This window comes from Eucyclogobius newberryi, unplaced genomic scaffold, assembly GCF_026437365.1.
Source record: "Eucyclogobius newberryi isolate DKJ021-1_F unplaced genomic scaffold, fEucNew1.0.hap1 SCAF_12, whole genome shotgun sequence".
NCBI lineage: Eukaryota > Metazoa > Chordata > Actinopteri > Gobiiformes > Gobiidae > Eucyclogobius > Eucyclogobius newberryi.
Window position 1 is genome coordinate 15,945,342 of NW_027315746.1, and position 24,626 is coordinate 15,969,967.

Consider the following 24,626-nt stretch of genomic DNA (forward strand, 5'->3'; position numbering starts at 1 on the left):
TTACAGTGAATGAAGGGCAATCTGGGAGTTACTTTGAAACAGTAAGTACCGTAGTTACACATTACTAGTTACTTTCTGTGTAATTAGTTACATTCATTATTCCCTCTAGAAAGTACCTTAGTTACATTACTTTTGGATTACTTTATTTCTAATATTGTAATTATCGTAATCAGTTACATGCTTTAATGTTTTTAATGACATTCAAACAGAGGTACAACAAGTGAGTTGTATAAACCGGCTATAGTAGAACACCAACAACAGAAACGGGCAACAGAGCTGCTACAAGCTTGTCTGGGTCCAGAATACACACTTCTTCAATTCTTTACGAAGAGTTAGTCTGGTCATCTTACATTTGGAACAAAATCAAACTTCTCTCACCTCAGATTAACAGAGTTTTATGTTTCGGCCATTGATTCTGCTGAAATTAGCTATGTTTTTCAGTCTATGTGATTTTTTTTGCCTTTCTTTATCCTCGTAAACAGCCATGTGCGTACGAGATTACAGAGTGACCAGACTGATATTGATCAGTCTAAAAATACAGAGTTATCGTTCTGGTTTTCCAAGGAAGCTACAAGCTGCTGATCTCTGCCTTTGAGGTGTTTACCTGACACTATAAGTAACGTCTGTAGGGTTTGTCCTGCATTCTCCTCACAAGCACAGTTTTTGATGTAACAAGTAACTAATATCCAACTGTAATATGTAACTGTAATCTAATTACCAGTATTTTCACAATAATTGGATTACATGACTAAGTTAAAATAATAATTTGATTACAACAAGTAAGTATTAGTTACATCCAACATTGGTAACCACTTTAACTTGCTAGTCCAATTTTAAATATAAGTGTTACTTTACAATAACCATTCGTGTATTGATGAAAATTATCTATGTTTATTATGAAGTAGAAAAAGCTTCAGTTGCAGTCATCTGGACACCAAACCAAAACGGCACATTCAAACTCATCCAAGAGACATTCTCAAGCTGCGGATCTAGTCTCACTTTAAACCAATATTCTTTGTTTACCCTGACAGCCCTGTAATGGGCCATTTTTCCAAAAGACAGTGTACAGATGATTACAACTGAAGCTTTTTATACAATGGATCACTCCTGAACAAATGAGGGATTACACAAACGTGTTTATTTTAAAATGTATTATTAACCAAATACTTAAATGCAAAATAATTTATTGTTGGTTATATTATTCTTTTTTTGTTCTTTTCTTATATTGTTCTTTTCTTATATTGTTATATTGTTCTTTTCTTCTGTATCTACCTCTGTATCTACCTGCGTTGCATTAATTAAATTTCCCCATGTGGGACAATAAAGGAATATCTTATCTTATATTTTGACTCTCATTTTGTACACAATAGTTTCATCTAGTGGTTTCTCATAATGTTCAAAAAACAAAAAAACAAAACAAAGGCTAGTACCATCAGATTTAAACAAGATCTAGGTCTAAACTAGGGGTACACCAGATCTAAAATATTATTGCTTTACTAGTTCTATACTAGGAATAACCCAAACAATGACAATCATGTGGCTTAAATTGGCTCTAAATTCAGACAATATTTGAACTGCTGAGGAATCTGCGTACCACCTGAAGAAGCTCGCAGTTTGAGAAACACTGATCTAGTTAAATATTATACAAATAATCCACAATCTACAATGTACAGATATTGGTAACGTAGCAAAACAATTTGTATTAGAAAAACGTGTGCAGTTTGAAGGATTTTTTACACAAAACATGCCTTATACTTCCATAAAACACTGATGAAAAATGTCCTTTACTTATCCATCTAATATGACAGTAATGTAGGTTACTATCTATAAATGTTTAAATACTTTTCTATTTACCTGCAGTACCCTGAATCTACCTTATCTCACCTTTTTAAATAACAAAACAGAGAATAATGGATCAAGCCACAAAGCACAATGAGAAACCACCAGGACCTAAAACCCACTATAATGATGGAGATGAATGGAAAGCCACAGGAGGATGAAGAACACAGTCAGCCCGAATTGCAAGGAATCAGAAAAATAACATATACGGTACCAATTTAAAATCTAAATGATATTAAAGTAAATGTGTGACCACAATACAAATGGGAAATGCCATGCCTCTAGTAGTGACAGTGTTTGATAAAGTAGATGGAAACTTACTGTGAATGACATAATGTAAAATATATAGAGACAAAATATGTACAATAATAATAATAATAAATAGTTGGAATTACTTTGTCATTCTTTGCTCGGCTTGATTTTGATTCCACACAAGGAATTCGGGGTCGTACCTATCAAGGGGGACAGGCAGAGAGAAACAAGAGAGAGGTATAGGTTGGCTGTCTTTCAAAAGATGCTTAATAATAGTAATAATAGTAAAAAAAAAATAAAAATTGTAAATAGAAATAAATATAGCCATCATCTTTCTCTCTCAACATTTGGTTCTCAGGCAGTGACAAGTGGGATGGGCACATGCTCGGGGTGATAATGAGTTAAAGAGAGGGTCGTTCTAAAAGACTGATGTAAGACATACAACAGCACAGAAATAAAGGAGAAGAGAGCAGATGGAGCCCTATGACTCCCAGTGGAAGACCACTTGGTCTGCATTCTTAAACTGTGCCAAAAGAAGTTGGGTGTACTGCATGGTAAGTTTGATACATTGTGCCAAATTCATGTGGAATAAATTCCTAACATTATCATTTGATGTGGGTTTTAGCTGAGGCGTGGTGACACTAGACATATAAAGTACAATGTTAGACCCTCTCTTTAGCTATTGTCATCAGCATTCAAGCTGCAGATGTCTCAACACTGGCTTCATGTCATGAAGGAGAGCAAAAGGCCATGCATATCAAGTCAGTCACTGAAAGAGCAATGCAGATGTGATGTCTGTCTACAAAACCAACCAACAAACAAACAAACAAACAAACAAACAAACAAACGATGTGTGATGTGCAGGAGAGCACAGAGAAATAAACACTAGACAATGAGCGAGGTATTCATGGAAACTAAAACTGTTTTTTTTTTTTCTGATATGTTTTAGATTGATAACAACATCATTATTTATACAATGACTTTGTTATTCAGCCGAGCTGCCGGGTTTGTTTGACTATAGTTCGTCAGAATGCAAGTTGGTAAATCCAGGACACAGGTGGAGATTTCAAACTTTATCCTGCGCCAAACGAGTGAGAAGAGATCATTACTCTAATGGTGTAGTTGTATATATACCCTTTTATCTTCATGTTCTCCATCCCACACACACACATATCTGTGTATCCGTCATTATCTGAACAGTCATGCAGCCTCCACCTGAGCTGTGCTGGCCTGCTGCACTTTGTGACTGATTGGCACTGACAGACTGGACCTCCGCTCTTAACGGCAATACCAAACTTTAAAATTGGACTGCGAGGTGTACAGAATTCATACAGGACTGAGAACAGGTCTCTGCGCCAGGCAAACCAGAGAAAACAGTGAAAGATGTGATGTGTTCTACATACTAAAGCCCAGATTCAGCAGCTGCACTTAAAAACTATCTAAATCTGTTGATGTGCTAAGAAATATGAGGTCAAATGTGCAACTTCAACTTCAGTTTTATCATTTCATCACTAAAATTTCAAAAACAGACCTGTAGCACCCACTATTATAAAAAATGACTTATATTACATACTTGCACATGTTTTTGGATCATGTTTTGGTGAATCTGGCCCTCAGTACGTTGAGTGGATGTGGAAAGGGAGCAGAACACAAGCTTCATCACGAGCCATAGCGGATTGTTAGTAAAGCTGACTACTTACCTGGGGTCTTTTTGAATACTGTCCACAGATGGAGAGCGTCCCAGGGCCGGCTCCGGGGGCAGCGCTGGTCCCGATTTACTGTAGGGCGACTCTGTGGAGGGGCAGAACTGCAGCGTGCGGTACGGGTTGCCATAGTCGGACGCCCCTCCCACTGTGGTGAAGCTGGCTCTCTGAAAGGTGCCCGTGGTGCTCTGACTCCCGGTTCGCTGCAAGGGGATTGGGTCAACACCGGGAGAGGGCGGGGCTAAAGAGGGAGTGTAAGGAGAAAGCAAATAACTCAGGACTTCCTGGTACAAGTGGTTCACTACAGGGTCTGGAGATCGAACAGTAACGACACGGGCCACCGACAAGGAATTAGACAAGGAGCACCAGCAAAAGACCAAAGCAAACAAGATGGGGAAGAGGCAAAAAGAAAAAAGCAAGGTTGTAATATATATCAATATTTTCACAGGCCAGATAACATTGGAACATTATCTCACCATAATATACTTAATATTGCAACGCTTGTCTGTTATGGAAACTGGATTATAATGCCATGATATTTAACAAGCAGTGATGAAACATTGAGTGGCTTTTCTGACAAAATAAACAAGTAAAGTAAGTATTTATTTTCAGAAGACGTTTCAATATTTGCCCACATTGTCATCACAGCTTTTAAATCAGCTTCCATAGTATAACATTCATGCAGAAACGTCAAAGCCCCACGTGTAAGCCATGCTGTACAATGCAAATACATTGCTCTTAAGATGGCAACAAGTAATTTATTATCCAATAAAATTAACATTAGATAGACACAACATAGCATTATATTCTGTTAAAAGATAATTCTCTACAATGGCCGATGTAAAACTGTAAAAATGACATCAGAGTGACCTTTATCATAATAAAAAAATGATTGAATTGCTTTATTTGTAATCTAATAGTGAACATAACCAACTAAAATATATGTAAGTCAGTTTTTAATTACAGAATCGCACTGCAAAACCCACTGGTAGTTCCTCTATTCCACCTGTTTATATTTTACAGTCTATTCTTTAGTGTTGTTGTGGCCGCCAAACAATTCCACGGCATTTTAGGACACGGCTGATTTGCTTCCATCAGAGCACCCCCCCATACTAACGCCCATGAGATTAATTGAGATTAATTCCCATCTTTGAAATGAATTAGTTAACAGACTGTGACTGGGAAACAAATTACCAGTGAGACCCCAATTGGATCTGCTCAACCTGATACAGTAAAACGCGCCCCCCCCCCCCCCCCCCCCCCCCCCCCCGCACATGATCAGATGGAGCGAGTATTTTTCCAAGTAGTGTTTGTATATCCTGAGCAGCTTTGACATAAGATGGCATTATTCAAAATACCTGCCTTTGAAGTACGCTGCGTCATCTCTGTCTCACTCCCTGCGCCAGAGTAATGTCTTTTTATGTCAATCTAAAACTGGAAACTCTCAGATGTCTGCCGCAAGTCATAAGTTATATATAATGAAATCTGTTTGATAATTACTCAAGTTATTTCAGCAGTGGTTTTATTTTATAGCAAAGAATGAGTCCTCAGAAGTCCTACATTTTACACTATATTTATGTATGTATGCTAACATTTAGTTGTATTTACTGAAGGAACTCTGAATATTGCACTTCAAAGAGATTGTGTACATATAAAGCCTATTTTTTTATTTTGATTCTTATTTTTTTATCTGAAAGCTTATTGTTATAACGTATTCATTGTTTTATTGTTTTGTGTGTGAATTTTGTTCATTGACAATAGCAATAAACCTGATTCTGAAAGTGTAGTTTTATAGCGATATGTGTCATGTCAACTTTAAGAAAATGGGTTATCAACGTACCTACAGATCTTTTTCTCTTCTTTGATATATCATTTCCACATTTAGTAACCCTTTTCTTCCTCTTAACCACACTCGGCCACTCCGCCCACCTGTACTCGCATATTGACTTTCGCCGCCTGTACAGTATTTGAACATAAATCTTTGAACAAAGAGTCCCTCCGTCTCTGGACTTGACTCTGACCGGCCTGTGATCCCCGCGGTGCTCACCTTGGCCTCTAAGGTTGGACTTGGTGTAGACTCGGTCCTCGTAGATGGGGTCGATGTGGTGCTCTGGAGACTGCAGAGGTCTGAGCTCGGAGCCCAGGTGACTGTGCTGGGAGCTGTACGAGCCCCGGGAGCCTGGAGGGCAAAGACAATCAGCAGAGTTTAAAGATCTGATGAGAAATACATGGCGTACTCAAGACATCAGCGTTTGAGTGGAACATGTCACACAGAGGAACAGAAATTAAATTAAAATGTAATCGGTTATAGTAAATAAAAAGAATGAGAATTACTTCCCTTTGAGGGGCAGTTATTGTGATATTACATGTGTGTTTGCAGCGTCGCACATGAAATATTACTACCAGAACATTGTGCAGACAGATTGGATATTTGTAATGAGTAGAATCATTCCATTTGTTGTCAGAATAACTCAACACAGTAATGCAAAAATGACAGATTTAACTTTTCAGCAAGTTCGAAAGCCTGATTGGAGTCCCATTCGTTCCCAGCTGTTTAAAAATGCATGAGAAGAGTTGCAATCTAATAAATTTCAGATCAAAACCTCGAGCCAATTTCATCAAATCTGTGGAAAGTTGTTTTCCTCCGTGTTATGGCAATGCCGACCAATTATTCTGAATGAAAACAGGGCTCATGTGACCTTACTGTTCATGAAGACTGATTCAAAAGATGACACTAGAACGTACTCATTTGAGCTAAAAATACATAAATGAACACAGACCAGGCAGAACATAACGACCGCCTGCCTGTTCGAGGTTGTAGTGTAATGTGTTAACGTCCATTAATTGCTCATGTTTCCTTGTGTGCTGTCATGGCCGCTCAGCTCCAGGGCAAACCTTCAGACCTTCTTTGAGAACATATTCACTATCTACCTGTAACCTACGAGTCAACAGGACCACAATGCCACTTGATCTGTGTATATATGTCGAATAAATAAGACAAAAGTAGACGGCACCTCACTTCAAACCACAACACAGCACAAACATTGATAGAGTAATAAGGTTTTGCATTGACCTCTACCTGTGAGGCTCCCCGGCCTCTTTAGGGTGGCATTGGCGTACAGCTCGTGGGAGACCTTATAGGTTTCTGCTCCGATGTGATGCAGCATGCGTTTGTTGGGGGACAGCGTGGCGTAGCTTCCCACGACGGAGCTGAGCTGGTGCAGGGGCGACGAGCTGTGGTTCCCCCCTGCGGAGCCTCCCATGGCCAGAGGAGAGGATGCACTGGCAGCCCCTGACGCGACCATGTTGATCGGAGAGGACGTGCTGCGAGACACAAAGACAGTCAGTATGAGGATATATGATGATATTATTTGACTAATTATTTCTCTATAAAGCAAAGCAAATCTACTACTTAAAAAGTATTAAATAGAATAATGTGGAACAAATCACGATGTCAGATGCATACCGGTACGTTACACTAAGGCCGCAGTTATTTTATTACTTGGTTTACGGATTTTTGAATGAAATGTATTGAACAGGCGGGCGAAATATAAATATAATTTCAATTTCAAAATATTTTTTCTTCTGGGTTTTCCCAAAAGGCACCACGGGAGGAGGGGGGGGGGACGCGGCGCGCAGGTGAGTGTAACAGTAGATTTAGCGTGTTTTGCTTTGGTAGAACTGATGCTTCTAAGTTTACAGCCTTAGTCACAGCAAAACGCGCTAGAGAAAATGTGGTAAACGGGTTTAAAATGTGTATTTGCGATATAAAGTAGTTTGCGCTGCACACAGTAGATAGAGACGGGCGCGCGTGTCTTCTCATGCTCTCCCGGGGCGGTGCACAGGCTCCGTCACAGACTCACACAGGATTTTGACGAAAAATTGCTTCAATACCGCTTTTTATATTTCATTTGAAGCTATTTTGCCTTGTCGGCGGTAGTTTATTAAAAAAAAAAAGATTTATTTTATTTATATTATAGAAATCAATAATCTATGTGCGGCGGATCCGTAAACCAAGTAAAATAACTATGGCCTAAAGCATAGAAAAAATTAATGCAACACTCGAGATTGGCCAAACTTAATTTTCCCCCCACAAAAATGAATGGCCAGGGATGTAGAAAAGTACTTCACGTGGTAGTTGATTCATGCACTAGTTATTAGAAAAAGGAAATGTACAACAGCATAAGATCTTTGTCAGACAAATTATAAAAGATAGAAGAGAGCTCTGTAAAAAATAGGTCACACTAATATTATTGGGGTTATAATTAGGTTCTGCACTCAAAGCCCAGTGGACCATGCCTCATACCCAGCCTCCTTTATAGCACAGGTGGGTCCAGACAGTTATAAATTTAAGTTTGACCCGTATCTCTGTTTACAAAAGCATCACCCAGCCATTACTTTTGAATGTGTCCCATGTGATTGCCCAACATAATGGACCTGGACCATTAAGACAGCAAAGTGCTCCTTAACTCTCTCAATGTCCAGTCTCTAAGTGGCTTTAAGGCCGTTATGATCATCTCACCAAACTATAACCGACAGAAACAGCGACGGAAACATGAAAGTACAACATGTATTGAGACAAAAGAAATAAATTATACTACTACTACTTAAAATAATTAAATCTTCCTATGTGTGTCTGCGCTCTGTGCTGTGTTTCATTGCTTTCCAACCATCATACTTTGAATGTCTTGCACCAACGCGTAATATTGACAGAACTACAAAGAAGTATGTAGCTTGAGAAAGTCCATATGGCTACCCTTGTTCACATGCACGTCTTTTTATCATGATTATAAAGGTTATATACCAGCATGGTTGTGATGAAAAGGAAAATAGCCAGCAGACATGAAAGTGTATCAAAAGAAATCCCAGATACAGGTACATCTATTTTCTTCAATTGATCAACAAATGTATTGACGTCCCGCTGTTGCATCTTTGCGGCGTCATTGTCAGTGATTTTCCGGTGAAACGTATTCCTAACAATGAGGCCATTATAAATCCATTTGACTGTTATTACGCGAAATAGAACGGCACCTGTAGGATTTGGCGAGCCGGCTGGGGGACTGTTTGGGTGAGGACACTCGCTGTAGTGTGGCGTAACTGGGCATGTCTCCGGAGACCGAGCCCAGACGCTGGAGCTTATTTGGAGATGCCATCGTCTGTAAGAGAAAAAGTTAAGATAATAAGATAATAGCTAAAAAAAAAACACTACTCAACCTGGAATATTATTAAAGATGCACTATGTAACGTAGCAGAAGCAGAATATTGTGGGTAATTTACCAGTTATGTTTAATTTTTACACATAATGCCATTTTTTTTTTTTTTAACTGTTGTTATTTAAAAAAACATTAAAAAAAACATCACCAAACATTTTAAATTTAAGTGTTTAAGTTTAAGTATTACATTCTCAAAATCGCCATAAAGACTTGGGCCAGTCCTAGTGCCACCCCAGTAAAAAAATATATCAACAAACACAACATCTAATGTCATTAAGGTTGAATCAATGTTACAGCTGTAATCATTAAACTCAATATGTAATGAGTAAAATGAAGAAGACACTTTTCCCTACGGGGACAATAAAGCTCATGTCTGAGGACACAGCTAAGTAATGTGAGAAATCCTACAAACATATGCTGCCAAAGTAGGGAAAAGTCAAATATCACTGCTCTTAAACATAATCTGCTTGTTCCATTCATGTCATTTTTGAGAGACGGAGGAGTGACTCTCCCTGGAGCGTGTAACCGGAGAGACCCAACTCCTGATCAACAATGAGGAGTGATCTGAGTCGTCATAAAAGCAACGCTGGGAAATATGAACGCTAGATGATCTTGAAATGTGTCTGTGAGATGAGCACTTTTTAACGCTGACACTATGGACAAGAAGTATCAGTTTTACCCCTAAAGTTGAACTCCTTGAAATGGACTTTAATGATCCTTTACACGCTAAACTTGAAACTAGAGGGGATATAGACTCAGACAGGTTGAAAGGCCTTTTGAAAAATGCAAAGTTAAATTGGTTAAATTGGTTTTCTGCCTTTGTTCTATTTTTTGAGGGTTAAGAATCTTAAGGGAAAGTGACATTCTGGGCAATTACAGCATAGAGTATAAAAACTGATAAGACCAAGGCTATTCTTTGCCATAATATCAGACCAGAGAAAGAATCCAATCAGTGCCACAAAGGTATAAGTGTTTTCGAATGTACTGCTACTTTTTTCCATGCTCTTTGAACCCTGCGGCCTATTCACTTTATTCCAGAAGTCGCACCATCCGACCTAATACTCCTCTGGTTGTATTAGTTAACATAGGGCTGCCGACCTCGTTCTACACAGACTATAGGGGGTTCAGATCTGTAGTCGCTTAGATCCTGCTTGTCCTTCTCAAACATATTGACATCTTTTCCATGACCACGGGTTTTGTCTTCCCACATAGTTGTTTCAGCCAGGGGGAAGCCACTCACTGCATCAGTTGGGTTTAAATACTGCATTGCAGCTGAAAGATCATCACCCATGCATCATTTATCCAGTAGGAGGCTCGGGCCTACTGTATTTGCTTAGTTAAATCAAGTGAAGGGGTTTTTTTGGACATAGAAGTGCTGTTCTATGGCAAAAAATAGGCAATAATGGGTGGGGCGGAATAAGATGCAGCTAGTTTATAGATTTTTACAGGTGTAGGGGAATGGGGATGGACATTCCACGGCCAGATAACAGAAAATCTCTCTTTGAACATTGGGGGTGTTCGTTCTCCCTCTCTCCCTCACCGCAGGGAGCTGCTGTGACTTTTTGTGATAACAGACCTTCTCCCCAGTGACTTTCAGGAGGATGCCCCAATGAAAACCACGTTTTATGTGATTATGCCATGAATGTTCGTCTGAACCAACTCCATACACCGCATGTTTCACCTTGTGTTACGTATTTTTCCACTGTTTAAGGTTTATATTCCCAATGCTTTAACTCAAGTGCCCGTCACAGGTGAAAGAAGATGTAAAATGTATCTACCTCAAGAAATAATGTGTACAAACTGCCCAAAAGTGTTTAACGTGTAAATGTTAAAACAGGGTTTAAATGTTTTGCCATTATTTACGTTACTCTAGCTTTATTTTCTCGGCCAGGAAATGTTAAACGGGAAATCTGCGCAGTAGCGCCCGCCCCTTTCGCTCCCAGCATGCCCTGCGGGCCAGGTATCAAAAGGACGCTCCAAGCTATAAACACTCTCTTGCTCTTCCTCTTCTCTTCTCTTCTCTTCTCATCCCCTTTGTCTTTTCTCTTGGAAGCCGTCTCCACGGACAAGCTTTTCACTTTTTCCTTTGTCTCAACAAAAATCCGTCCGTCACGTGGTCGACAAGGCCATGCCAGCCCTGGACTCTGAAACCACCTGAAACCACCTGGAACCACCTGGAACTAAGCTTAAGCGCTAAACCGGACAGAGACTTTCTTTGCTACTTCGTTTCTTTTCTTTTTGAATTAATCTACGCCGTTTACGTGGATCAGCGCTACGCTCTCATCTGAGTAAAGGCCGCGTGAGGAGCTAACACGCCGCTAAAGCGTTCTACCGCTAAGGAACTCTCGGATATCGCCTCCGTTGCCACCGGCGCCAAGGACCTCACAGCCGCCGCTGCCTTCCTCGCTCCACGGCCAGCACACCGCTCCACGGCCAGCACACCGCTCCACGGCCAGCACACCGCTCCACGGCCGCCGCCCGCTTCACGAACCTTCGCCGCCACACCGCTCCACGCGACGCCTCGCTACGGACCTCGTCCGCGGACAAGGACCAGCCGGACCGAGTCTCTACAAACCGTAAGCCGAGTTCAGTGTGCGGTTCTTTTGTGGCGTGATTTGGGTAGAGCTCAGCTGTTCCTCCTCCCTTTTAGCTTCTCACTTTCCCCCTTTTTGATATAGATTAGCATAGACACGTTTGATTATCAAAGGCAAAACCCTGGTTTAACATTATCTGCATGAAATCTGCTGTCAAATCTGATATAACATCACCTGTGATTTACCTGTGTACATTTCTGCTCCGGTGTTTTTGATTGCCCTTTGGATAAATAAACTACACGAAAGAGTAATTGACTATTGTTTGTTTGAATAGACTATGTGTAAGTCCCTGAATCGTGAAACACCCTTCAGACCTTTTTAACGAGCGCGATTAAGGACCGTATCTTATAGCTCTATGGGTTTTACCCTGGTGCCCCGTCTTGTCTCGTTTCTGCTAAGAAATCTCCCTTAATCATAACTGAATACATGTAGTTTGAGACCCTACACAGGTTAACGACTTCTAGGGGCGCTTTAGCAGGAAGCTCACTCTCAGAGAGAAATCAAGGACAGACGCAACTATAAAACGTATAGAACCTAGAAGAAAATATGGTGCTACTTGTTTTGTGATAAGTAATAATTACATGAGGAACATGAATTGATGATATTATGAGGAAAGGTTTGTGTTGATTATTCTTACTCTCTACTCTGTGTTACAAAGAAAACCAGCATGTTTGAAATCACCCGAAAAACAAGCTTGTGACAAAAGAACCCTGTTTGTAAAAAGGCACATTTTTCACCTGTGTTTCTGTGCATACCTGATTGTAGCGGACGGCGAATGATTCCCCCAGCGCCATGGCTTGGTTGCTATGGTAACCCGCGGCTGCATACGAGTCCTGGTTGTTGAGCTGCAGAGCACTTTGTGACAGAAGACCTTGTCCTAGAGAAGCACAGAGAAGAGAAACACAAGCCTCAAGAAACAGTCACGTCTAGAGGGTTTCAACTCTTGTTTTTGTCAGAAACATAAATTTAATAAAAAATCAATTTTGTTCCCAATCCCAATTTGTTTTCTTTAAATTCTGTGTGGTAATTATGCCATCTGTCCAATATAAAACTGTAATCTACCAAATTCATATCACAAGACATTTCTTCAGTTCTGATATTTAGTTGACAATTTCAAACATTCAAACAATTGTGGATTTTAAGCTAATAAAATGGAATTCAGTTGGAATTTCATGAGCATAAACACTGCATTCAACACAATTTCTTCTTCTGAACTCTGGCCGCAGACCGCTCGATTGAAAACCCAAGCAGATCATTGACAATTAGAGATGACTGAATCTCAATTAAACTTCAATTAATGGCAAAGTAGATTATACAATTTCCTACAATTTTTTTTCTTTTCTAGAGACAATGAATGTGACAAAAACATGATTCTTTAATAGCCTTGGAGAGATGGATAAAGGGCTTGAAAGGAAGTAAAAATGCAATTCCGTGGCCTTGTTTTAAGAGACAGCCATTTGCTTTTTAGCCACTATGTTATTCCAGTCTTGTCTAATGCTCCCTGACCCTTATGTCTCACTGTGTTCTTGGTCTCAATTTCAAAACATTTCTTCACTGCTTTCCCTTCATACTCTCTCTGGGTCTGTCTGTTACTGTATCCATTTCACTTTATTCCTTCATTTCCTTCTTTTCCCACCACATTTTTTAAAATTCAGTGGTAACAACAGAGAATGATACAAACATGTCACAATGAATATCAGACATTGCATACAAATATAGCCTGTTCCTTGTTTTTGGTTTATCCTGAATTTAAAGAGAACACAGAGATTTTTTCCCCCTCCAATGTGTTCTTAAAGAGCCTCAAGAAGAGAAAGAAAAGGGGAGTTTGGCGGTGCAGTTTTCAAGGTGTGGAAATGTTTAAAATAGATTAACTAGAGAAACCAACATTTTTTGCAACAATTACGCCTCGCTCAGACTTCACACAGAGCAACTTTGACAGTGGCGTAAGTGGGGTATTCCAACAGAATGCAACTCCCTGCTGCGCCGCTGCGGTCACAGACTTTGAAAGCTGCACTCGCGAGACCACGACTTCACACGATAACTAGCCATTTGTGTAGGAAACAAGCCTGCAGAGGTGAAAATAGATTCCCAATGGAATAACTACAGAGCTCTGCAGGCCCACCACAGCCTCCTCCGCTGCGCTGCGAGGCCAATCTGAGCTGCGCTTCACACAGCTTTCAGCATGGTCTGTATCTGTTACATTCAAATTGACCCAATACTAAAATACGGCGTTTCTAGCCAAGCGAAACCAAGCACACTTTGCACTGTGCGCCCTCTGCAGGATTAGTGGTGTCACGACACAGAACAGACAAGTGGCTACCATAACCAGGGCGACCATATGTGCTTGCACCCTTAGATGGAAACAAAACTAAAGTTGCATTTATTATTTGCTTTTCTTACGCAAATATAAATTATTTTTGCGTTTTGTGAGTTATTGATATACTTTTGAGTATTGCAGGCGTTCCGCGCAACATCTCCATGGAGACAAGCAGACTGTTACTACATAGCGCAGCATTAAATCAAGAGAATTCTTAATCACGCCATATGCTAATGCTTTCAGGGGAATCTGAAGCGGCAAACACCTATGCATACACAAGCACCACATGCAAACAATACACACAATAAACCATTAGCTCCTTGTTGTTTGGCAGAGGCGCAAACCGGTGATTAGCTCTCAAGTTTTGATGCAAGCCCATATTGGTTAAGTTATCTCGATACATGAACTTGTTTGTTGTTGAAAACCCAATGTCCTTGCTGAGATTTTTGTGCCGTCAGCAGCAAAAACATCCGACTATATCGAGCGCCGTAGCCTCATGCCTTATTTAAAAGTGCTGCTGAGCCTCCCATCAACTTTGTGCAAAGAAAAATAACATCACTGCAGTGTATCGACACCGGATGGAGTTACAAATTGTGTCGTCGTCTCAGAGGACGTCTAATACTGTCCGCCGTCTGCAAACGCTGTCCTTTCCGTCTCCTCTCATATCACTATAGTTTTGCCGGTAACGCTCAAAGATTCAGACTGCAACAATAAATTAAAAAGAACTACAATGACAAAAGATGAGAAGGGAAAATAACACAAGAAAGATTTAACCGGCAGCTTTAGCAGTAATAGAGATGTTTAGAAAGAAGATATGCAAGTATGTCATAGTAAATCACTGTTGGGGGACTGTAACTGGTCATGTTGTATTATTCATTGCCATGATATTAAGCTAAGTGTGCTGGATAGGTTTACTAGGTCAGGACCATCTAGGTAAGTGCACACACAAAATGCTACAGTGGCACTTTCACCTATTAACTTTCATGTTTGTGTACAAAGATGGGGGACAGTCTTGTGCATATCAGTCAACCCACTTCAAAAGTACTTCATATGGGGTTTTAAGTGTCTCATAAATATCCTATAGCAAACACAAAGGCCAGGGGCCACATTCGTATGAGATACTGTAGATCCAATAATGTGGAAGCTGGTAGTTTTATTCTCAACAAACTATATTTTTGTTAGTATTAGTAATGTGAATACGCCCGACATAGTGCTCCTTTTAACTTGTACAGGTCTAAAAATAGCGAGTGGCTTTTGTTCTGCGTCGTGACCAGCATTTCTATTAACACCTTTAAATATTTCATGAATGTCTATTTTTAGATATCAACTGAAAGCTTTTTTCCTTCTTGCAAGATCGCTGACAATAGAAACGTTATTTTATTATTCGTATTTATTACCTTTACAAGCAAATTCATTCTATTAATCGCTTCAGTGGAAGAGTCCTTGACTTTAGAACGTGACGAGAGTTTTTATTGCTGCTGTTTTGAAGGAGATCGATGTAACTTTTAAAAGGTCTATTTTTGAGAGTGTGATGAAGACGTATTGTGTAGAATGGATTTAGTGACAAGCTTTTGTACCAAAACATGCTTAGTTCAATGTGAGTGTTAACAATTCTTGGTTTGCAGTGGCACATCTTTGAAGCCCATGGATAAGTTGGTGGTCAATCAAATTTTAACTTCCATTACTGCCATTTAGCCTAATGACTAATGATCAAGTATAAATGTCACTTTTATGGTGGATGCTACCAGCTTGTTTCAATGTTTTTTCTTTGACTGGAATGTTCAACAGTATCACGGTATTTTCCAGCACTAAAATGCCAGCGATTGATTTAAATAAAGACGTTAAATATCACACTGCGGAACATTCTCTCAAAAGCAACTAGCGGGTGGCAAACCTCCCACGTACATATAGCACCTTTAAGTTACACACAACAAATAACCATATCTACAACTGCATGTGTGTGGGTCTGTACACTGGTTGTTGCCTGTACGGTGTTGTGCATGTCTCCAGTGCCTCCGTGAGCACTTGAACAGCAGGGCGGCTGACTCCTCGGTCGGGGAGGATTAGAATATCAAAACCCCTCATGTTTCTGACAGCTCCTCCGTCCCACGGGGGTCCACAGAGCAGCACACACAGGTATCATCCTGGGACCAGCTGAAATATGATCAGACTGAACCAGAGAGATGCCAAGAGTGGTTCAGACAAAGGCGAAGGCGACCTTTGCGTTGTGAGATCAGTTCCTGGTCCATTTGTCTCTCTCTGCTCTTCACACCACTTACTGGCCTGTCCAATAAAGTCTTCAAGCCAAAAAGGTGTAATAACTCAAATTTAGTTTTCTACTGTAACTATTTTATTACCTATTCAGTCGAGAAATGTTTTAATTCCAGACTAAATACCATAAAGGGTTTTTAATATTGCTCGAATAAAGGCATCTAGACTATTGGCATTTTCATTATTGGCTGACAGCGAAATAATGAGTTAAGTTTAATGACTTACTGTCTCCTGTACAAGCGTCCTGTGAGTCCAGAATTCCTGATTCCTGAAGTGACCGGATACAAGAGTCCACCAGCTCCAGGCCGGTCGTGAGCTCCTCCTCTATGTCCTTCTGTCCATCTACAAGCACGCACAAATGTAACTGGTTAATATCAGGCCAAATTGTAAAGGCTTATGAATGAAAATGGAAAAATGTGGGGAGAACACTTTTCAGAATCTGACAATGTATCTGACCCAAACTGCACTCACAGGTCGCCAACTGCAATATTTATACTGAACCGTAGCAGTAAACAGTATTTATAAGTAAAAGGCAGATTCACAATTCACTCCCAAAATGCAAACTAACTTATGCATTCTTGTTTTTGCTGTGTAAATCCATGTGAATCCTTATAATCCAAATAAACACATTTGTCGACAAATACAAATTTGGATTGACGGAGGTCTTACAGTCCTTGTGGAAACAGAAAACACCTTTAATTCTGTTTGATTTCAGAGTATTATAAGGCCTTATTTGTTACTATTAAGTGTTGCATTTTTGCTCAGTTACCAAAGTATTGTTTTTCTAAAAGCTGAGTCCAGACGACTACAACTGAATCTTTTTCTACAACGACTCAGTTACTAAAGTTAAGTTACCAAATAACTACTCTATAAAAATGAGCCAGAAAGAGTAACATTAATCCTGTGCTGGCAGAGAAGAAATGGTAATGTGTGCGCTTTCTAAGTGGATTTAGTTGGATAAGTTATTGACCTCCAGTGACACTTCTGGAGACTGATACTGATGCTATGGCTGAAACATTTCCATCTCCTTTCCTGGCGCTGAGGTAAATTTACTGACCCTCACGCCACCCCAGCCCAAACTCAATTTTAAACCTGTCCAGAGCCGGAGTGATAGCTTCTTAACGATTCGTAGATCAAAATCCCTGATGGGACTTTCCACTTTTGGTGACAGAATGAATTTTTTCTGTTGAGTAGGCCTTAGCAGATGGGTAAGCACAGTTGTCACCAGCCAGACTTCACTATGAGCTTTTTGTATTAGGCACTTCATTGTTGGCAGAGGTCACCAACTTTGCACCAGGATAATCAATCTACTCCCGAGCCGGGCTACATCACGACATGAATGACACAGAGGAGAGAGGGAAGGAGAGCCCAGTGTCATGCATGAGCGCTGGTGTTCATAGAGCCGACTAAAAGACTGTCAAAAGAAACTGTCAGACGCAAAGAGGTGACTTCATTTGACTTTTAAATGGTTCAAAGAGCGGGCGCTTATTGGGTCTTGGGTTCCTCTACATGGTAAACACTTACCATCTGTTTACAAAAGATGTTCATAAATATGTGCAAATACTGTCAAAAAATCAACAAGTAATACTGATAAAAGCACATTCATACGACTTCCTGAATAGCTTTAGAATAGTCTTGGTCCATACCTGAACTGCTAGTACTACTACAACTACTACTACTAATTAGTTTAAGACCACATGGCACTACAAGATAAACTACCATTATTTTGTGTATATATTGTATACAAAATGTATGTTTTGTAATTGTTCTATTGAAAATGATATAATTTTTTCCTCAATTTCAAATCGAGTATGACCTTTTTTCACTTGTTATGTATTCGTAATTAGTACTTAAACAGGTGGAGTTACTTGTACCTCTTCTATACTTTAACTAAGACTTGAACAGGAAATATGTGGATTAATAAATGCAAATATGGTGTACCATTCTTAGAAGATATAAATCCAAGACTACAGAAACAAATGCTACAACAGTTGTTTTTTCGAGCCACAGTTGATCCCAAAGGCTTCTGATTGCAAGACAAGCACATTTATGTATTTCTTTTGCCAGTGCGGCCTTTAATACCCAACTCTTTAAACTTATTTAGAGACAATTTACAGCAGTAGTAGTACTTTTAAATAGAAGGTGGTTGCTTAACAATGACTTTCAAAATTCGACTTAAGTGTGGGAGGAAAACAGACAGTTACCTTGGTTATTCCATCTGAATTTCTCCTCTGCAGAGCTGTAAAAGACAGAGGAAAAGACAAATGTTAGAATATAAAGTCACTGATTATATTTGCAGCTGTAACAGGAAAACTGAAGTGTGTTTCAAATATGAGTTTATAATTCAGTTTTGCACAAGAAACACCAAAGCTGACAGAGAAACAGCTTCTCCAAGTGATTATTGCATTAGCTGAAGTATGCAGAGGCCTTGGGCAAAGTGACACAATTGTATAGCAAACACATTAGAGAAAGCATAGTGAGAATTCTGACAGCTGCAAAATAGAAAATAGTCTGAAAGGTTAAAGATAATATACAATTAAAGCATTCGCACTGCCGATCTATGAGTCACATAGGCACATCTATTCAGTCAGCTATATAGTAACTTTTGTTGAAGCTACGGTATGGAGGGCCTCATTGTTAAGTTTGAATGGGCTTCCTGGAACTCAAGGACTAGAACGGAAAACACATTAGAGATGGCCTTGGTTACATAGTATTATATATAACTGGAAAACCAACAACACAAGGGTGTTGTATAAAATAATGAATTTTTCTTTAACTGTATTAATAATGTGATTATAAATAAATCAGAGCAACATGATTATTCAAAGCAACAGTACATGCAATTCAGAGGTGTATAATATATCAAAATTTAGATAATATTGTGAATGTTGTTTTGAAGATTTGAATGCATAATTAAAAAAAAAAAAGAAGTGACTCGCCACCCGAAAAACCGCCACAAGTCGGCCCGGACCAAACAGAGAAAAACAGGGTTGTAGCTTTTTTTTACCCAAATTTGTGATTTTCTTTTTTTGCATTATGTGAAAGTTAAAGTTATAAAGGAGCCCCTCCGTGCTTCAGATAACAGTATTCGTTACCTTAAAAGTACACATTAAGCCGTTAAAAATGGGTAGTTTTCATGCTCCGCGCGGGGGGCAAGTGTTCTCCTCTGAGACATTATTCATTTCTCCAGACTTTCTTCAGAGCTTATGAGTCCCTGGACTGCATTGCAACGGAACTGAGTTACTTTTACTCTAAAGTATTGCTTTAACGCTGTGTTTTAAGGTGGTTTCGTGATTTTCGTCACTTAAGCCTCGTCACTTTCACCTCTCCTTGAACCGACACCTTAACGTGGTGGAGGGGTTTGAGTGCCCGAATGATCCCAGGAGCTATGTTGTCGGGGGCGTCAAGCCCCTGGTAGGGTCTCCCAAGGCAAACAGGTCCTAGGTGACGGGTCAGACAAAGAGCGGTTCATAAGCCCTTTATGATGAGTTCACGAACAAGGCCGTTTACGTCGCCCGGATCGGCGTCACCGGGGCCCCATCCTGGAGCCAGGCCTGGGATAGGTGCTCGATGGCGAGCGCCTGGTGGCCGGGTCTTACTCCACGGGGCCTGGCCGGGCACAGCCCGAAAGAGCGACGTGGGGCCGCCCTCCCGTGGGCCCACCACCCGCAGGAGGATCCATAAGGGGCCGGTGCAGAGAGATCTGGGCGGCAGTCGACGGCAGGGGCCTCGGCGACCAGATCTCCAGACACAGAGAGCTGAGTCGAAAGGCAAAGCTCTCAATTTACCGGTCGGTCTACGTTCCTGACCTCACCTATGGTCATGAGCTTTGGGTAGTGACCGAAAGAAGCGGTCGAAATGAGTTTCCTCCGCCGGGTGGCTGGGCGCTCCCTTAGAGATAAGGTGAGGAGCTCGGCCACACGGGGGGAGCTCGGAGTAGAGCCGCTGCTCCTCCACGTCGAGAGGAGCCAGCTGAGGTGGCTCGGGCATCTGTTCCGGATGTCTCCTGGGCGCCTCCCTCGGGAGCTGTTTCACGCATGTCCCACCGGGAAGAGGCCCCGGGGAAGACCCAGGACACGCTGGAGAGACTATGTCTCTCGGCTGGCCTGGGAACGCCTCGGGATCCACCCGGAGGAGTTGGAGGAAGTGTCTGGGGAGAGGAAAGTCTGGGAGTCCCTGCTCAGACTGCTGCCCCCGCGACCCGGCCCCGGATAAAGCGGAAGATGGATGGATGGATGGACTTTTGCCTCTGGCACCGGAGCAGAGACGGAGCAATGGCAAATGGCCATAAACCCTATTCCGATTTTTTGATGCTATTCAGGGCCTTTTGTAATCCAAGTATTTCCATTTTAATATAGTTACTTCTAATTCTGATTCAAGTCCAGTTCAAGTCCTGACACTACATCAATAAAACAACACTCCTCTTGAGTCTTTAGTGACAGCTGTAGGGGGAAGGTGCTGTCAGTGTGACAGGGGGAGGGCTTATCTCGATGAGATGCAAATGAGCCCCCCTGTGACTCTGGGCTCACTCAGGTGAGAATCTTTAGAGGCAGTTTTCTCAGTAAGAGAAATTCAGAGTTAATCTGATAATATTCAACTTACTCAAATATGATCAGATGTGCATGACTGAGACATCATTGCATAGCTTTGAATTTACACTTTCAGAATCTGTGAATAACTCAAAATGTCTCTGGGGAGACTTGTGACTGGTTTTCATACGGCTGGTCACAAATACAACAAAAAGAGCTGATCATTTTGATAATTCTGCACTTTTGTGATTAATTCTACAGATATTCAAACCTCAACTAAAACAATTATAACACATTTCTGTAGCACTGACATAATATTGCCGGATTACGCTCAACCCTACGGCAACTATACAACTCCCAATATGTAGTGTATCAAGTAAACCCTGCTATATATAGATATTTTGTGAACCTCCAAGTCCAATTCATCAAGAGTCCTTTTCCACAACTATCTTTCACTATCTGGAAAAGAATATCACTCTAGTGTTAAGTGCTTCTTGCTCAAATTGCCCTGGGGTTTCAGTGATAAGTCGTTTTGCTCTTTAGGTCATTTGAATCAAGAGGCTGCAATGAATGAGAGCTTTCTTCACTTGGCTCCACATCCTCGCTCACCCTCACCTTTGGACGACCACCACTTATCACAGGACATGGGGCTATTCTGGCAATAGAGAAAATCATGCAATAGAGGTGGGAGATATATATACAAAAAAATGACAGTATCGCAATAGTTTTGTAGATATGCAAAATCAGAATATTGAGTCTATAGGTAAAAGTATTAAAATGAGCTCAAATAGAGACAGAAATGTTTAGTTTAATCGCCCAAAAGAATAAAGAGATATTTCTGCATCGTTGTGGTTCATTTAATGGTCCTTTGACCCTTTTTTTGGCAATACTTTAACCTCAATCTAGACATTTACAGACACATTCTAACACATTCCTGATGCGTTGTCAAAAATATACTACCGTGGAGAAGTATTAACGCAAATAAGTTGCTTGGTATAACATTGTCCAAACCATGTATGTGAATGTACTAAAGATTCATTATTACAATCTTTATACAACCACAGTATCCATAGCCAAACCTTTTTCTTCATGCAGACACAGAACAGATGCTCTTAAATCATGCCATTGATTAGCCCTGTTGTGTGTGCGTGTGCTGTATGTTTATGTGCTGTGTGACAGATTACAAAAGGGAGTCAAGCGCTACATGTTAATGGGACCCTCTGTTTCTGAAGCAGACTCCTCATTCATCAACCATTATTACCTCCACAAGACGCAACACTACAAGAATCTTGCGTCGTCTGTGCAAAAACAGGCTAAACTTGGAGTGTGTGGGTTCAGAGCTGGGATGTTGGAGGAATGATGATGATCGGATGTGATCGGATGCGTCGTCTCAGATGTTGAACATTTCTCATTGTTCTCAGTGGAAGACGGGATGCTTTTAGAACTGTAAGTCGTTGAAACAAAGAGAACATGCAGGATGACGACAGGTTTTATTCCGAGACCATTAGTGGACTTTCTGGATTTCCTTTTGTCTGCTCCAGGTCAATCCGCACCAGTCTGGACAAGGGGGCGACTGCTCAACCTTCTCTCGACAAGTTTCCCCTTTGGCTTTATTGGGTCAAATGCAACTGGGACTATGGCAAACAGTTCTACTAATGAATTAATTGTAAGACTAAATGCTGGATTAATCGATTAGCAAACTAATAAGCCCTAATTTGAGTGTACATAAGGTTTTTGCAAAGGCTAAGTAGTTTTAGATGGATACTCGCCATTTGTTTCGTAAAGTACTTTGTTTTGGATTGGACCTTGAACCACTTGAACCACACACTTCAAAAGACAGTTTTATTTATTGTAGTGTTTGTTGAGAACTCTTCAATTCTAGTTTGTAAGTCTATGTTAAAAGGCCTTTTTAATGAACTCAGAAACAGGTGAATTGTTTTTTGCTAGAAGACCCCGACAAGGCTCTTTTTAACTTTTAGTCCGTATCGGATATAGTTCCCCTTGGGCCAGATCTTATTAGCACTTAAGAGTGGGCTTTTGGATAGGAAAAGGACTGCATCAGAATTTCAAAGGCCCAGAGGGAGAGAAAAAAAAAGACTTGAGCTACATACAATTTCACAAAATCATTGAATTAGAAATGCATTTCACAACAACGGTCTTGCCAGGCTCGAAATATTAAGGTCATGATTAAATTTCCTGTATTGCGCTGATTGCTTTTCACATTGCTTTTGACTGCCCTCATCAACCCCAGATACTAAGAAACACACTGCTATTTGAATGAGCTTATTGACCTCTTGGCTGTGGAGTAGAGAAACGCCAGAGTTAGTGTTTTCCCGTTGAATCCCTTTGCACCGTCGATGAGCTGTGGCAGTGTAATTAGTGGGCCGAGGGTTGAACTAATTGACAGGACGATCAAAGCCGCATGCTGCAGGTCACGCCACTGTTCGACCACTTCATCACCGCTAATGACAAAATGTGTATGTGCTTGTGAAGGGGGGTTAGGAAAAGCCACTGAACCAAAGAGAAACCTGCACAGAGCTGGACAATTCTGAGCAATAAACAACAGTGATTCAAATCCAATGATTCAGGGGTAAATGCTGCAGAAACAATAACAAGGACTGTGTAACTGGATTGATATTTGGTTATCCTATTAGCTTTGTACTGGGTCTAGTTTGCCATGACACACAGTTGGGCTGGATGACAAACAAATAAATAAATAAAATAAAATAAAATAAAATAAAATAAAATAAAATAAAATAAAATAAATAAAATAAATAAAATAAATAAAATAAATAAAATAAATAAAATAAATAAAATAAATAAATAAATAAAAATAAATCAGAATATTTTTCCTCCCAAGATAAATCACAATTGTGTATTTAATTTGGTGTTTTCTTTTTAAAAAACAAGTAAAAACAGCATTCAAAATACATTTCTTGAACCTAAACTCCAAAGGTGGATTCTTACTACTAGCACAATGCTTCTACAACATGCTTTTACTTTTACATGCTTTTGGTTATAAATCTCTCGAATAGAAAAACACAACCATTTCATGACAATTAGAAACAACTGAATCTTGATAGAATACAGTGCCATTAATTGCACAGCGCTAACCCAAGGATTTATTTTATTTTTTTTAATCAGACCCGATAGGTCAGTTAACTTGATTTAAAAAGACAAAATGAAATAAAATCACCAGCATTTTAAGGGCAGAATTACAAGTCTCACAGCAGCAGTTACAGAGAAAGACAGGCCGATGTTTCAATAGAAAGTGAATGAGAGCCAGACCTGGAGGAGCTGTTTCGCTGCCGTGCTGACTTCCTTTTTGGAAACGCAGTGGCTAGTGGGCTAGATATGTCCACTGAGTAATACACTGAGCGCTCATAACACCATGACCATTTGGCCTCCTTAAACCACAAATAAATCTATCTTTGATGTTCAGCAGTTTGCCTTGAGTCCGACCATAACCCAATTTTGATATTGACCACGGCCGATAAGTGGCAATTTTGCAAAAGCGTTTCACCAATGTCTTCTTTCACCCTTCACCTGTCGGAGGTCGTAATGTTATGGCTCATGAGTGGATAATGCTGTCAGTGTCACATCCCGTTTCCCCAGCCCTAGACAATTTGCATAATCCTAAATAACATAATCCTAAATAAAGGACAATGCTGTTTACAGCTTGACTGCACTGACACAATGCTGGATTATCTCCAAAGGCCTTTAGCTACTCTTTGAAGATCACAAACTGACCTTGCCAAAGAAGAATCTCATTAGAAAGCATCTCTGAGAATCTATTACAAATAAAAGTGTTTTCAAAGTGAGTTTCTTGTCAATTTGGTCACTAGGGAAGATTCTCTCTGTTGCTGAAACTGTAAAACTCCACCACGGCATTGGCTTTATCTTGAAAC

General features: G+C 40.3%; 1 protein-coding gene across 1 annotated transcript in view; it reads right to left on the reverse strand.

Annotated features, from left to right (window-relative positions):
• Positions 1-24,626, reverse strand: part of ctnnd2b (catenin (cadherin-associated protein), delta 2b) — a 149,650-nt gene that overhangs the window by 55,311 nt on the left and 69,713 nt on the right. Inside the window, exons 4-11 of the mRNA XM_072440958.1 lie at positions 18,394-18,428; positions 16,415-16,531; positions 12,357-12,478; positions 8,826-8,950; positions 6,874-7,118; positions 5,842-5,973; positions 3,792-4,104; positions 2,235-2,291 (exon numbers count right to left, since the gene is read on the reverse strand). Of these exons, the coding sequence (XP_072297059.1) occupies positions 2,235-2,291; positions 3,792-4,104; positions 5,842-5,973; positions 6,874-7,118; positions 8,826-8,950; positions 12,357-12,478; positions 16,415-16,531; positions 18,394-18,428 (1,146 nt within the window). The remainder of the gene's footprint in view (positions 1-2,234; positions 2,292-3,791; positions 4,105-5,841; positions 5,974-6,873; positions 7,119-8,825; positions 8,951-12,356; positions 12,479-16,414; positions 16,532-18,393; positions 18,429-24,626) is intronic.